The 13,451-nt window shown below is 42.0% G+C and overlaps 1 protein-coding gene across 12 annotated transcripts in view; it reads right to left on the bottom strand.

The window, feature by feature from the left end:
• Positions 1-293: 293 nt before the first annotated feature.
• Positions 294-13,451, bottom strand: part of iqsec1a (IQ motif and Sec7 domain ArfGEF 1a) — a 108,937-nt gene continuing 95,779 nt past the window's right edge. For 11 of the 12 annotated variants that reach the window (XM_056732458.1, XM_056732459.1, XM_056732466.1 and 8 more), the window contains one exon: positions 294-4,080. In XM_056732458.1, coding sequence (XP_056588436.1) covers positions 3,652-4,080 — 429 coding nt within the window. In that variant the 3' untranslated portion in view covers positions 294-3,651. The remainder of the gene's footprint in view (positions 4,081-13,451) is intronic. The other variant, XM_056732467.1, reaches the window with a different exon arrangement.

The raw sequence follows: 13,451 nt of genomic DNA on the forward strand, positions 1-13,451 counted from the left end.
AGAGAAATGTCATCATGTAGCAGACTGATATTTGCTTAGTTGTATGTTTGAGTTTATTAACTGAGCCAGATTTGCTATTTGTCACCTAAGATATTTCTCCCCAAAACAAATTATTGAGATATTTAATCATTCCCATTATGATTAATGTTATTTCATTACATTATTAATTAGCTGCTGAAACGCAAAAAATAAAATATTGCAATGGAATGCAATGGTTTAAATATAATCAAGGGAGAACACTTCAAACTTATTTTGCTGGTGATGGTATAATTTGAAAATGTAAGAATGCAAAATAGTCATATACATTTTATTGAGTGTTTTGAACATCACATTTGGAGTTTTACATTTACTGTACATCGACACTGAGATCCATTACAAACAAAATATCACAAATGAAAAGCATTCAGTTTTCTCTGGTCAAATAAAATAATTCCCTGTCCTAAAATATTCTTTGATATCTTGATGCATTCAGTTGAACAGAAGTATAGCAGCCAGTGAGGAGACAAACATATTTATACACACATGATTAAGTCTATTTCATTGCTGGACGGACAGAAATACATATCTCATTATACATTATGCAGAAAGGACACTGCATACACAATGAATGTCATCCCCACTTGGACCCCTGGTTGGTTTATTACTGCTTAATTGTGTCTTTACAAGCCCTGGTTTTATTAACCTGTGAACAGATGTCCACTACACGATCCTTCCATATTTCACAAGGATGAGTGGAATATTCGGCATGCAGCACTCCAATAACACACAACGCAATACGGAACTACATATAACGCTGCTGAAAAAGACACAGAAAAAGACAAGACGAGTGTGAAAAACTAAAAGAAAAAAGATACATCTGAACCTTCAGTGCATTGTTGGGGATTATCTGCCATCAGTACATCAGACTGAAATGACTCGCATTTTCTTCTGAAAGTGTTCACAACCCTTTTGACTTCTACAATAAGATATATGACTGAATGAAACCGGCTATTTTTATCCATCGGGGATTGATTGGATGGTAAAAATTATCTTGATATGGAAGGTGGTTGCAGGGGACAGGTTGAACATATGAGCCACAAGAGAAAGAGTGTTTGGTGATGTCAATTGTTTAAATGCCATCCTTCGGTTCAAAGTTTTAGTCCCTGCCAAAAATACCCAATGGGTTCTGTTACTAATGATACTGCAGTACTAATAGCTTATTGTGGCTGTGCTTTGCGAACCAAAAAATGTCTGTAGACCAAACAACAAATGATCTGTATTATAATAAGATAAGATTTATGATACAAAAGTTTCAATTCGATATTATTGTTCTGTCACTTTAGCTTACACACGTGTATGTGTTCAGGATGTGACTTTGTAATAATCATTGTCAACTGTCACAGTTTGCTAAAAATATACATTACTCTAAACATACACAGTCTTAAAAATAAAGGTGCTTAAAAGGTTCTTCAAAGCGATGCCTTACAAGAACCATTTTCAGTTCCACAAAGAACCATTCAGTCAAAGGTCTTTAAAGAACCATCTCTTTCTTCCTTTTCTATAATCTAACGATCTATTTCTTGCCTCAAAGAACCTTTTGTGAAACAGAAAGGTTCTCCAGATGTTAAAGATTCTTCATGGAACCAAAAGTTTATTCTATGGCACTGAAAAAAAACTTTTGAAGCACCTTTTTTTCAAGAGTGAAGATACCTGCATAATATGACAGAATATTTACCTCAAACTCTGAAAATCCTTTCAAAGGTTTTTTTTTGTACATGATTGCACTCCATTGCCATGATCATACCGCTTTATTTCCAATAATAAATTAACACCAAAAACATAGATCACAGTTAAAGCCTAAATCAATTTGAGGTCAAATGGAACAATGAGTCAAATAATTGTTCGATGTTGATCGCCACTACGATCAAATAATGGTATCATGACAAACATATTGCACTTTAGAAGGAAAATAATCCTTAAATACATAGAAAAATAATTCAGTCACTGGCCCTCATTAGTTTTGTGCATAACTCCAAAGAAACATCAAATATGACTTCATCGTTTTCACTGAAAAAGTTCCAGTTGAAGGCATGCAAGTATATTTTTAACATCTCACGTCCTTGAACTAAGTCTTTCCTGGTTAAAAGTGTGATATGTAGCAATTTCAAATGACCTTACACTGTACATGTTCCAGCAGGTAAATGTGCTCCAGGATCTACATTTCTAGGAACATTCTTCTTCACATCTGACCTTGACTTTCAATGACCAAGATTTTGTTCTTAAACTCTCTGAATACATTTTTACAGTGTTCTCTAACATCGCTTCAAGCCTAAAATGGATACAATAACACTACTGTACTAATATACTACACACAGAGCATAGAGCTGATAAGTATATATGAAATGATCATTGGCACGTTCATTAATGATTTCTAAGACTTCGCTTTAAAACACATTTACTCCACAAGCATGTTCTAATACAAACAAACCCTAGTTTTGTTGTTGTTTATTTGAGCTAAATGTGATCTCGTTAGGGATAAGAAGCTTGTCAGCTATATGCCCTGCTCATATTTCACCCCATAGTCCAAGTCATTGTATTTTGCATAGAAATGTATTGTTAGACTGATGTTGTGATGCAAAAAAATTCTCAATATAGTAATGCAAAGAAAACAATATTATTTAGATTTGTAGACTGTGTAGTTTGATGTATTTGTTAGCAACGTAGAAATTATCAAAAATAGTTTTGATCACTTTAAAAGAAGTAGTTCACCTTCAAAATGAAAATTCTGTCATCATTTACTCGCCCTCTTGTCATTTCAAACTGTGTGACTTTCTTTCTTCCTCAACCACATTCTTCAAAATAACTTATTTTGTGTTCTAACAGCCCCCAATTCACTTGCATTGCTTATTTTGTTTCCTGCAGAAGAATGAAATTCATACAGGTTTGACATGACAAGAGGGTGAGTAAATGAATTTTCATTTTGATGGTGAACTACTCCTTTAAGAAAATTAGGAAGTAATGAGAATTTAAGGAGGCCTTTTAAAAACCTTTGCACCTTTAAAAACCAAGCACACATATTGTTTTCTTGTTGTTGTTTTGTGCATTAAAGTGGGAATGATTTTGTGTCTTTTCCCACTGGACTAAGTTTCTTTTCAATGCTAATTTCTGCAGTTTCTCTAAATATGTTGTGTTGAAATTTACAGCAGTGCCAAGTATTTTGTCCACAGAGGCAATGACGTTAAGTACATTTATTTATAGATACAGATAGTGTGTTTGTAAAAATGTCCAGCCAGCGTTGAATCTCCAGTTCATATGAAGATCGGAAAATGCAGATCATATAAACCCTTTTCTTCAAGTGAATATTTCTTTGTAACAAAAATACTATACAAATAAAATAGAACAGAAAATCCTCCTTTTAAAAATCACATAGTGAACAGCATCAACATCTCTTGTGTTCTGTGACAGAAAGGACTAAAATGATGGATGTTAAGGGTGGATTTTTAATTTCTGGGATGAAATATGAACCAGAGATGTTTACAGGACATTTACCTGAAGCCATGTAGTAAATTAAAGAGAGATGCGTTTTTTTATGCGTTGCTCCTCTGGGTTTTGGCTGGGTGTTGGGTGGGCTTCTGGCTCAGTTCAATCATGTCTGTGAAGTGAGAAATGAGCTCACACCAGCATGGTGATGCCGCAGTGTCTGCTGGTCGCATGCAGATGTCTGTTCTGGACTGTGTGCTGGGGCCAGTGGGGGTTGTGTGGTGCGTGAGATCGCCGTCTAAAGAGATGCAGGCCGCGTGAGTTGAGTGCTGGAGGATAGTGGCAGGATGGTTGAGGGTTCTTGGGAAAATGACCCAGATGCGAGTGGTGGGCAGTGTGGTGCAGGTTAAATGGATGTGGCGTTTGGAAGATGAGGATGGGGGGGCTGGGTTCTCGAGGAATCGTTGGAGTACAGCCCACGACTGAATCCTTGGCCTGTCTGTTGCTGAAAGGTGACCCGATAAGGAAAGAGGAGTTTGAAGCGCTGTGTGTGTCAGGAAATAGGTGATCCTTGGCGAGGGGTTGTCTCTGGTCCAGGGTGGGACAGCTAATGATGAAGTCCTGTGAGCAGAGAGTTAATGAAATATCAGCAAACAGGAACTCTTTCATGATTTAACACTGTTTCTGAGAGGAATTCTGTGTCACTATAGCATGTGATGTGTGACTTCTGCATTCTCTCACTGCCTAATAAATTAGTCTGAAGAATGCACAATAAAAATACACAATGCTATTAGTGGGCACAATTCATTCTAAGTGATTCCCCCTTCAGAAGAGTGACCGGCTACTTCTTCTACTTGGTTTGGTTCCAGAAGTTTTTTTTCACATTTATTTGTTTCGAATCATTGTTTTTCCGAAGTCATTTATCATAAAATGTGATCTGATCCTCATATAAATTACAACAAAAAACAGGCAATGTGGTTAAGCTGATATCACACGAACAATTCCAATTCCTGTGGCATCAATGACATCAAGCAAGCACTTTTGGTAGCTCGGGATCCGACCGGCGCAACATTTGAAACCATTCTTCACCATTCCTCCTCACAAAACCACTTCATCTGAGACACATTTGTAGGATGTCTGGTTTGAACAGCTTTCTTAAAAATGGGATTACACACTCAGTTTCTGCCAATCTCATATTAATCTTGATCTATACATCGTTTCTTCGAAGACTATTTAGTTTGGTTACATTTATAAAAGACAGATACAGCTGTACAATGATTTTTTTCGAAAAACACAAGCTGCTGGAGTCAGGAGGGGAGTCGGAACTAGAGCACGAGCAAACATTAACATTACCTCATTGCAATAATCCCTTCATGTTTTTTAAATTATACTGTTAAGTGCCAATTCCCAAAAAATATGACTTTTCACTTATTGCGTGCAGTTCATGTCAGGCATCTTTTAGCACTGGGACCCCGCAGTCTATCAGTTTGAAATGATCTCCACCGTTTATATAACATCCATCAGTGAAATGCTGAGAACAAACAAACTACTGACTTCTCTCACTATCGCAAGAGTAACAAGCTGCAGGAGCACAGCGCAGCCATCTTGACTCAGTGCAGCCAATCTTGATGGTAGGCGGTTCTTACTATCGCTAGTAGGTTTGTGCATGGGCGAGCTATTTATTTGGCCTTGCCGAGAATTGCCCAATAAAGGGATAGGATCCCTGTTACGAAAAAAAACTTTAAGAAACAAATTGGAGTGCTGGGGGAGTGTATCAAGCACAGAAATACTATACGTCCAACTCGCTTTTTAACAAGTTGACCATGTTAAGCATGAAAAGCCAGCATGTTTAACCATGTAAAGAAGTCAGAATGCATGACATAGCATGTTACCCCATATTTAAAGGTGTAGTTCACCTTCAAAATGAAGATTCTGTCATCATTTACTCACCCTCTTGTCATTTCAAACCTGTGTGACTTTCTTTCTTCAACAGAACACAAAAGAAGATATTTTGAAGAATAATGTTAACCACCCCCCATTCACTTGCATTGGTTGCAATAGATATATCATCAATATATCATATCAATATATATATAAAAATATCTTCTTTTGTGTTCTGAAAAAGAAAGTCAAACAGGTTTGAAATGACAAGAGGGTGAGTAAATCATGACAGAATTTTCAACTTAAAGGTTAACTACTCCTTTAAGGTCAATTCAAAGCATCTGGATTGGGTTAAACCAAATTGCGCATTTTCATTATTCTGAAGCCAGTCTGTGGTGATTTCCTTCAATGATTAGGATCATTGGCCTGTCGCATCACCACAACTTACTAAAATTCAGCTGGCAGTATTTAATATTAAACCTAATTGTACATTTTTATTTATCCTTCTCATATTGTAATTGCATTTAGTATTTATATTAATAGAATTTCATATGTTCTTACTAACCCTGCTGTGTGAAAACGTTTGGACAGGATTTGGACAGGCATTTGCTGTAAACAACATAGTTTGACTCAAACCCTTCTATTTGTTGGACAGAAACAATAAAAGATTGATTGAATAACAGAAAAATGTTGAAAACTAAAACACAAAAACAAGAAGGAGAAACATTACCATGCAAATGCTGCAAAAATAATAGATTACTATCATAACCCCGCATCTCTGAAACATCAAGTGGAGAGATCCACCTATGGGAAGGGTATCCGTACATGACCTCTGCAGAAGCATCTAATTGTACCAAGTCTGGCTTTGACAGACAGGAGCGCGTTCCCTATGCCAAATGAGGGTACGCCCCCTTACCAAATGTATGAAGGCACCTGCACGCGCTACCTTTCCTCAGTGAGCATACTTCTCATGCAGCAAGCGGGGCAAACTTGGTGGATCTCTCCACTCGATATGTTTCAGAGAACCAGGGTTACGATGGTAACCAATTGTTCTCTATCATCATCTCATTTCGAGATCTACCTATGGGAGAACTGGACAACCGGTTAACACATACACTCACAGCGAGGCTCTGAAAGCCAGAGGATGGTCACCTGAAAAGGCAGTGCATGACACGTCACAATAAAACAACCCACATGGGCAGTGAGATATCCCAGAGTCCTGGTAACATCCAACCAGTAGTATCTGACAAATGAATGAAGAGGAGTCCAACCTGCAGGAGCACAAATGTCCTGCAGTGAAACTCCCCTAAGCAGAGCCCAAGAGGCAGCCATGCCTCTGGTAGAGTGAGCTCTTTTAAAAACCATTTGTCCTGACAATGTAAACCCACAGGGCATGCACAGGACAGAGAGCATTTAACCTCTCATCCTCCACGGAGTAAAAAGGCCTCAATCGCCTCACATGTCACAGCTGGGAAGCATTAGGCATGAAGGCCTGGTTATACCAAAGAGAATTGTATCTCTACCGAAATAGAATTTAGTGCACAAGGAAAAAACAAAGAGTGCATAAAAAACACTGACTGTTGAAAGACAGATGTTTAGAGAAATGTCTCCCAAAGGCTCAATAGGCTGTAGTGACAAAGCCTCCAGCACCAGGTCTCACTCTGGCATGGCTTAAATAGGCACAGGAAGGAAACAGCGAGCATCCTTCATGAACCTGAAAATGAGAGGGTTTTGCCGACCAATGTGCCATTGAACTCGACATGACATGCAGCGATAGCTGCTAAATAGATCTAAATAGATTTTTTTCTAATAGGTCCTGAAAAAAGATAAAATATCAGAGACTGAGCACTGATATGATACCAACCATCATACCACTCCTTGATCACACGCCTCTCACAATCACCTCAAAGAGACTGTGTAGAAGAGCAAAAACATGTCAGGAGGGAGCCCCCATGTGTGTCAGATCACAGGCTAGGCCCAGAGAGCCACCCTGACCTGTGGAGTTAACGGACTGAGTAGGTAACCGCAAGGTGGAGGTCGACCTGGGGGAATTCATGGGTTACCAGGAGTGGGAACCATCTCATGAGGATACATCAGACGGAACAGCCCACGGACTGTGATAGTTCATATGTTCTCCCGGCCTAAGGGGGAAGGCTGCTCTGCCCAGCCGACCTCCAGGGGGTGCTTGCTTAGTGATGGATGGAATGCCTGTTCTTAGCCATGTGATTGGGTAAGAAGGGAGGTGGATGGGATGCCTATTCTTAACCAGGCATACGCCCCGCCGGATGCCAGTCCTACATGTCGCCACGCAGGACGTGGGCCGACACCGGGTTTAAGCGATTGACGTAAAACCTTGCGAAAAAGTTGGCCGTAGCCCAACCCACAGCACTACAAACGTCTGCCTGAGAGGTGCCTCTGGCCAGTGCCCAGGAGGTGGCTATACTCCGTGGAGTGTATACTGTAGTGGAGTGAGCCCACACTGCCAATGGGTAAGCTTGTGATCGGTATGTCGCCGTGGCGGCATTCATGATCCAGTGCGCCAGTCACTGTTTGGAGACAGCTTTCCCCTACTGCTGTCCTCCAAAGAGCTGGTCAGAGTTGAAGCTCTGCGTGCGGTCCACGTAGAGGCGCAGTGTGCGTTCTGGACACAACACGGATGGGGTTAGGTCTTCCTCCCCAATGGGGAGCTCCTGCAAGTTCACCACTTGGTCCCAAAAGGGAGTCATGGGAACTTCGGGCACGTTTCCGGGTCTGGGTCTCAGGATAACGTGAGAGTTGCCAGGGCCGAATTCGAGACAATCCAGGGACACAGAGAATGCTTGAAGGTCCCCTACCCTCTTGAAGGGAGCGCCATCAGGAGGGCCGTCTTACTCGAAAGGTGAGGAAGATCGGAACCTCCGAGGGGCTTTTAGTGGGGCCCAGAGAGGCCCGCCAGGACCAAATTAAGGTCCCAAGAGGGTATGGAGCGGAGACGAGGCGGATTCCGCCTTCTAGCGCCCCTTAGGAAACCTGGTGACCAGGTCGAGCTGTCCTAAAGAGTTTCCATCAACTGAGTCGTGACAAGTGGCGATAGAGACTACATAAACCTTCAGTGTGGAGGGGGAGATGTTAGTCTCCAGTCTCTTGTAGGAAGGACAACATGATCCCGATCGAGCAACTCCGTGCGTCTTCTCGTTGAGAGGGACACCAGGACGAGAAGAGGCGCCATTAATTAGCGTATTACCATCTAGTAGATGGGGCCCTAGCCTGGGTGATGGTCTCCGTCACAGAGCCAACTCAGGTTCTCCTCGTCACGTTTTGAGACCAGACATTGAGGTTCCAGAGGTCTGGTCTGGGATGCCTGAACGTGCCCTTCCCCTGAGAAAGCAGGTCCTCCGTCAGGGGAATGGATCAGGGGGCAGTCGTTGCCCAGAGCATCAGCTCTGAGAACCAAGTGCGAGTAGGAGTACCTGGGCCTGCCTGAACAGCATCCAAATGAGCTGGACTGCGCGGGGGTGGAGTCGACACTCTCAGCAAGGCGTATACTGACGAGAAAGCGCTGTCAGCTGTCTGGTTCAAGTTGCCTGGGATGTGTGTGGCCCGCAGGGAGCGGATCACCAGTTGACTCCACCGGAGGAGGCATCGGGCATGTCGTGTTATGTGTCATGAGCGTACGCCACCCTGACGGTAGATGTACGCCACGGCTGTAGTGCTGCGGACAGCACATGCTTATCCTGCACAAAAGGCCGTAGCCTCCTCAGTGCAAGTAGCACAGCCCACAACTCTAGGCAATTGATATGCCAGCGCAAGCGGGCGCCCGTCCAGCGCCCCGCTACTGCGTGCCCGTTGCACACTGCACCCCCACCCCTGCAGGGAGGCGTCAGTCGTCACCACAACGTGCCTCAACCTTCCCAAGTGGGATTTCAGCCCGGAAAAAGGTCATGGAAGACCAGGGGGTTAGGGTGCGTAGGCAGAGGGGCGTCATCACCATACGCCTGCTGCCGGTGTGCCACGCTCTCCTCGGAACTCGACTCTGTAGCCAGTGTTGGAGTGGTCTCATGTGCATCAACCCGAGGGGTATTACCCCCGGCGAGGATGCCATGTGTCCCAGGAGCCTCAGAAAACAGGGGGACCACTGGCTGCCTGAAGTGTTCAAGGCAGTTCAAAACACACAGGGCGCATACTGCGGACAGTCGCGTCGACATGGTGACAGAGCTGAGTTCCATGCCGAGAAAGAGGATGCTCTGCACCGGGGAGAGTTTGCTCCTTTCTCGGTTGACCTGTAGTCCCAATCGATCTAGGTGCCGGAGCACCAGGTCCTTTGCATACAAAACAGATCTCGCGAGTGTGCCAGTCGTTGAGATAGTTCACTACCTGCACACCTTCCTCCCCTCAGGGAGAAAGGGCGCCTTCCACGATCTTCGTGAAGACCCGTGGGGACAGGGACAGACCGAAAGGGAGGACTCTGTACTGATATGCCCGCCCCTCAAACGCAAACCGTAGGAACAGCCGGTGTTGAGGGAGGATCGAGACATGAAAGTAAGCGTCCTTCAGGTCAATTGCCACGAACCAATCCTGACACCCTATGGATGTCAGGATGCGCCTCTGCATGATCGTCCTGAACAACAGCTTGTGTAGGTCAGAGAAGTGGCTGTGAAATTCGGGCCCGATGTTGTTCTCCCTGGGGTCTTCCTGTCAGTGTCACTTCCTGCGAGAAGGTTGCTGACGGGGTAGAGGTTTCCCCCTCGACTTCCGCTTCTGGATTGCCGCCTGTGTTTGGGGCACAGGAACCGGAGCCGATGTCGAAGGGGTCCTGGGGTCCTCGCGTGAGATCACGGAGACAGAATACACAAAATGTACAACATGTAATAATCCCTTCTCGCAAACATCATAAAATAGAGAGTGTGTCTGTCCCCCGGTTAAGCAAACATAAAATAATGCGTAAACCTCTTGAAAGTAATTTAATAAACATTAAACAAATTAAACATGAAGAGTTATGACTAAGATTGTTAAATATTAGATATCTCTCTAATAAAGCACTTTTTTTAATGATATGATAACAGATCATAAAATAGACATACTCTGTTTGAGAGGTACATTGTTAAAAGCGGAAGATTATATTACTTTAAATGAATCAGTCCCCCAAGATTATTATTATAAACATAAGCCAATGTGTCTAAAAGGTAGAGGGGGAGGTGTCGCTCATGGTACTTCATGTATCAACACCTAATACTAAGGATCCATCCATTTTCTACCGCTTATCCGAACTACCTCGGGTCACGGGGAGCCTGCGCCTATCTCAGGAGTCATCGGGCATCAAGGCAGGATACACCCTGGATGGAGTGCCAACCCATCGCATTAGGACATTAGGATATGTGCCAAAGCATATAAGGTGGCTGTTATAAGGCCCCTTGTCAAAAAAAAAAACTTGACCCTAGAGAACTAGGGAACTACAGGCCTATATCGAATCTACCTTTCATATCTAAAGTTCTGGAAAAAGTAGTTTCAACTCAATTATGCTCCTTCCTCAAACACAGTTCAAACTGGACTACACGTACACACTGCACTAATACAACAATCTATCTGCTACCACTGAATACCATCCAATGCACATTCATGGCTTTCACATATATAAAAGTGATTTGATTTGATTTGGAATGAAATCAATGAAGAATTCCAGTCTGGATTTAGAGGATGTCACAGTACAGAGACTGCTTTGATCAGAGCTACAAATGATCTGCTTTTGGCATCTGACCGAGGTTGTAGACCTTCTAGACCTTAGTGCTGCATTCCACACCATTGACCACAGCACACTTCTACATAGAATCCAAAATAACGTTGGCATTAAGGGAATAGCTTTGAAATGGTTTAAATCGTATTTAACCAACCGTTTTCAATTTATAGAAATGAACAATGAGGTGTCACGCAAATCCCAGTACAGTACGATGTACCACAGGGCTCAGTCTATGGGGCCTCTGCTCTTCGCATTATACATGCTACCTCTAGGATACATATTAAAGTGACACCGAGTTAGCTTTCACTGTTATGCTGATGATACTCAACTTTATATTTCCTTGAAGCCTCATGAAACACAGCAGTTCCTTTGAATAATAGAATGCATAGTCGATATAAAAAACTGGATGAGTAACAACTTTTTATTACTTACTTGACCGAAAACCGGCATACGTAACAACCAAGAATACAGCTTAAGGCCACAATATGGAATGGACCGCTAGATTGCGCATTTTCGAAATAACAACAAAGGCGAAGCTAAATGACGTTATGTAAGATAGTGGAATTATGGGACATGACGTTTTCACCGTCCAGAGGCATATGGAGATCGGCCATCATGTTCATGGACGAGGTAATGAATTTATTTTATTTTACGCCATCTTAATGAATTAGCTTGCAAGAAACGTGGAATGTAATGCTACGTAAGCCCGCGAGTGATATTGGACTTTGTCAATTGATTTGGTTGCATAATGCTACACAGTTTTACGTGTTTAAAACAGTCGTACAGTCGTAGTTTAAAAAGTAAATTGAAACGAACCCACAGCATTTACAAGTAATGTAGAGTAACTGTGTTCCGTACAAAATTATGTTCCGTACATATGACCTTTTATTGCTGATAGCTGAATAAATATTTCAGTGTCAAATGTTAAATATATAACCTTTTGTTGAATAAATGTTTTGAAACGGGAATATTTAAACTTCAATTGCTGGTGATGCTTGGCTACACTCACAGCCCGAGAGGGGCAGCACGTTTTACTATCATTCTGCGTCCAGTGATTATGTTTATATTATATTAATAAATTGCCAGGTTTAACAAGTTAAACATTAACTTTAACTCAATGGATTGTGATGTTTTTATTGCCAACTTTTCATAAAAAGTCAAAGTTAAAACACAATGATAGAAATTCACACATATTTAATACAACTTCGTATACATCAAGTTATATAACCGTTTATTACAAAACTGTTTGGATACAGGCAATTTAATTTAACAACCATTTGAAGATAACAACTAAATAGCTCATGTTTGATCGGTTAAATGTTCATTTTCGCAGTTTAAATCAAGTTATTCTGTCATGAGTCTGCCTTCATGTCATGTCTATTCTTGGTCTTGGGGTCATGACGAAGTCTCATGTTTTATGTGAGAGAGAGATGATGACCCTATCGGCCTTCCATACTCTCTCTCTGGTCCTCGTCTTCGTTTCCGCCATCTCGTTTCTCGTTAACTTTCCTTGAGTGTTTCATTACCCACAACTGCCCCTTGTTAATTATCTTTTGTCTGTCTCCCTATATAATATCCTCTTGTCTATTGTCCTGTGCTCGTGAGTTGCATGTTCTTACTTGTTCTTACTGTGCATGTATATCCGTGTCTTTGTGCTTTCATGCCTTGTTTTGGATTAGCCTACCTTGTCTCTGGATTAGCTTGTCCTGATCCTTGAATGTCTTTGTTTTCTGTCGTGCCTTGTTGTGTACGTTGTAGATTCTCTGTTCTTTATTGTTTTAGCCCCCTTGTGGGAAGTCTTTGTTTTTTGTACCCTGCCTAAGTTTAGTTTTCCCCCATCGTGGGTGTTTTATTTGTTCATTGTTTTGTAATAAAGTCTTTGTGTTAAACCCCTTCACCACAGTCTGCCTACAATTGGTTTCTTCCTCCTCAAAACCCTGACATATTCACTCTGTACGGAACATCATTGCAAGCCTGTACGGAACACGGTTAACCCTTATCATCTTCCCTACACATGCGGAAGAGTAACATTTCCCCACTTCTCTTAAAAAACTATTGGTCCAAAAGAGTGAACTGTACAATGCACATTCCCCTGGAGAATGATCACACTAACTTGGTTGTCCGTCTCTCAACAACTCAATAGGCATGCGGAAAAGTGTACAATACAAAAAAAGTGCTTACCTGTCTATTAAAACACGCGAGAGCATAGTCTCTGTCGAGTCCAAGTTGGTCGCGAATCTCTCTCCATTTAGAAAACGCCACGCCGATATTAATCCTTGTATTAATCCTTTTATTTCATCATTTGTCCATAAGCCTGCTTACCTCATTTGGTCTACATTTATACTTTTACCAAAGAGTAATCGTGATCCATAATAAAAGAACAACAGATGTTGCGTCC

This window comes from Triplophysa dalaica, chromosome 20 (genome assembly GCF_015846415.1).
Source record: "Triplophysa dalaica isolate WHDGS20190420 chromosome 20, ASM1584641v1, whole genome shotgun sequence".
Taxonomy (NCBI): Eukaryota; Metazoa; Chordata; class Actinopteri; order Cypriniformes; family Nemacheilidae; genus Triplophysa; species Triplophysa dalaica.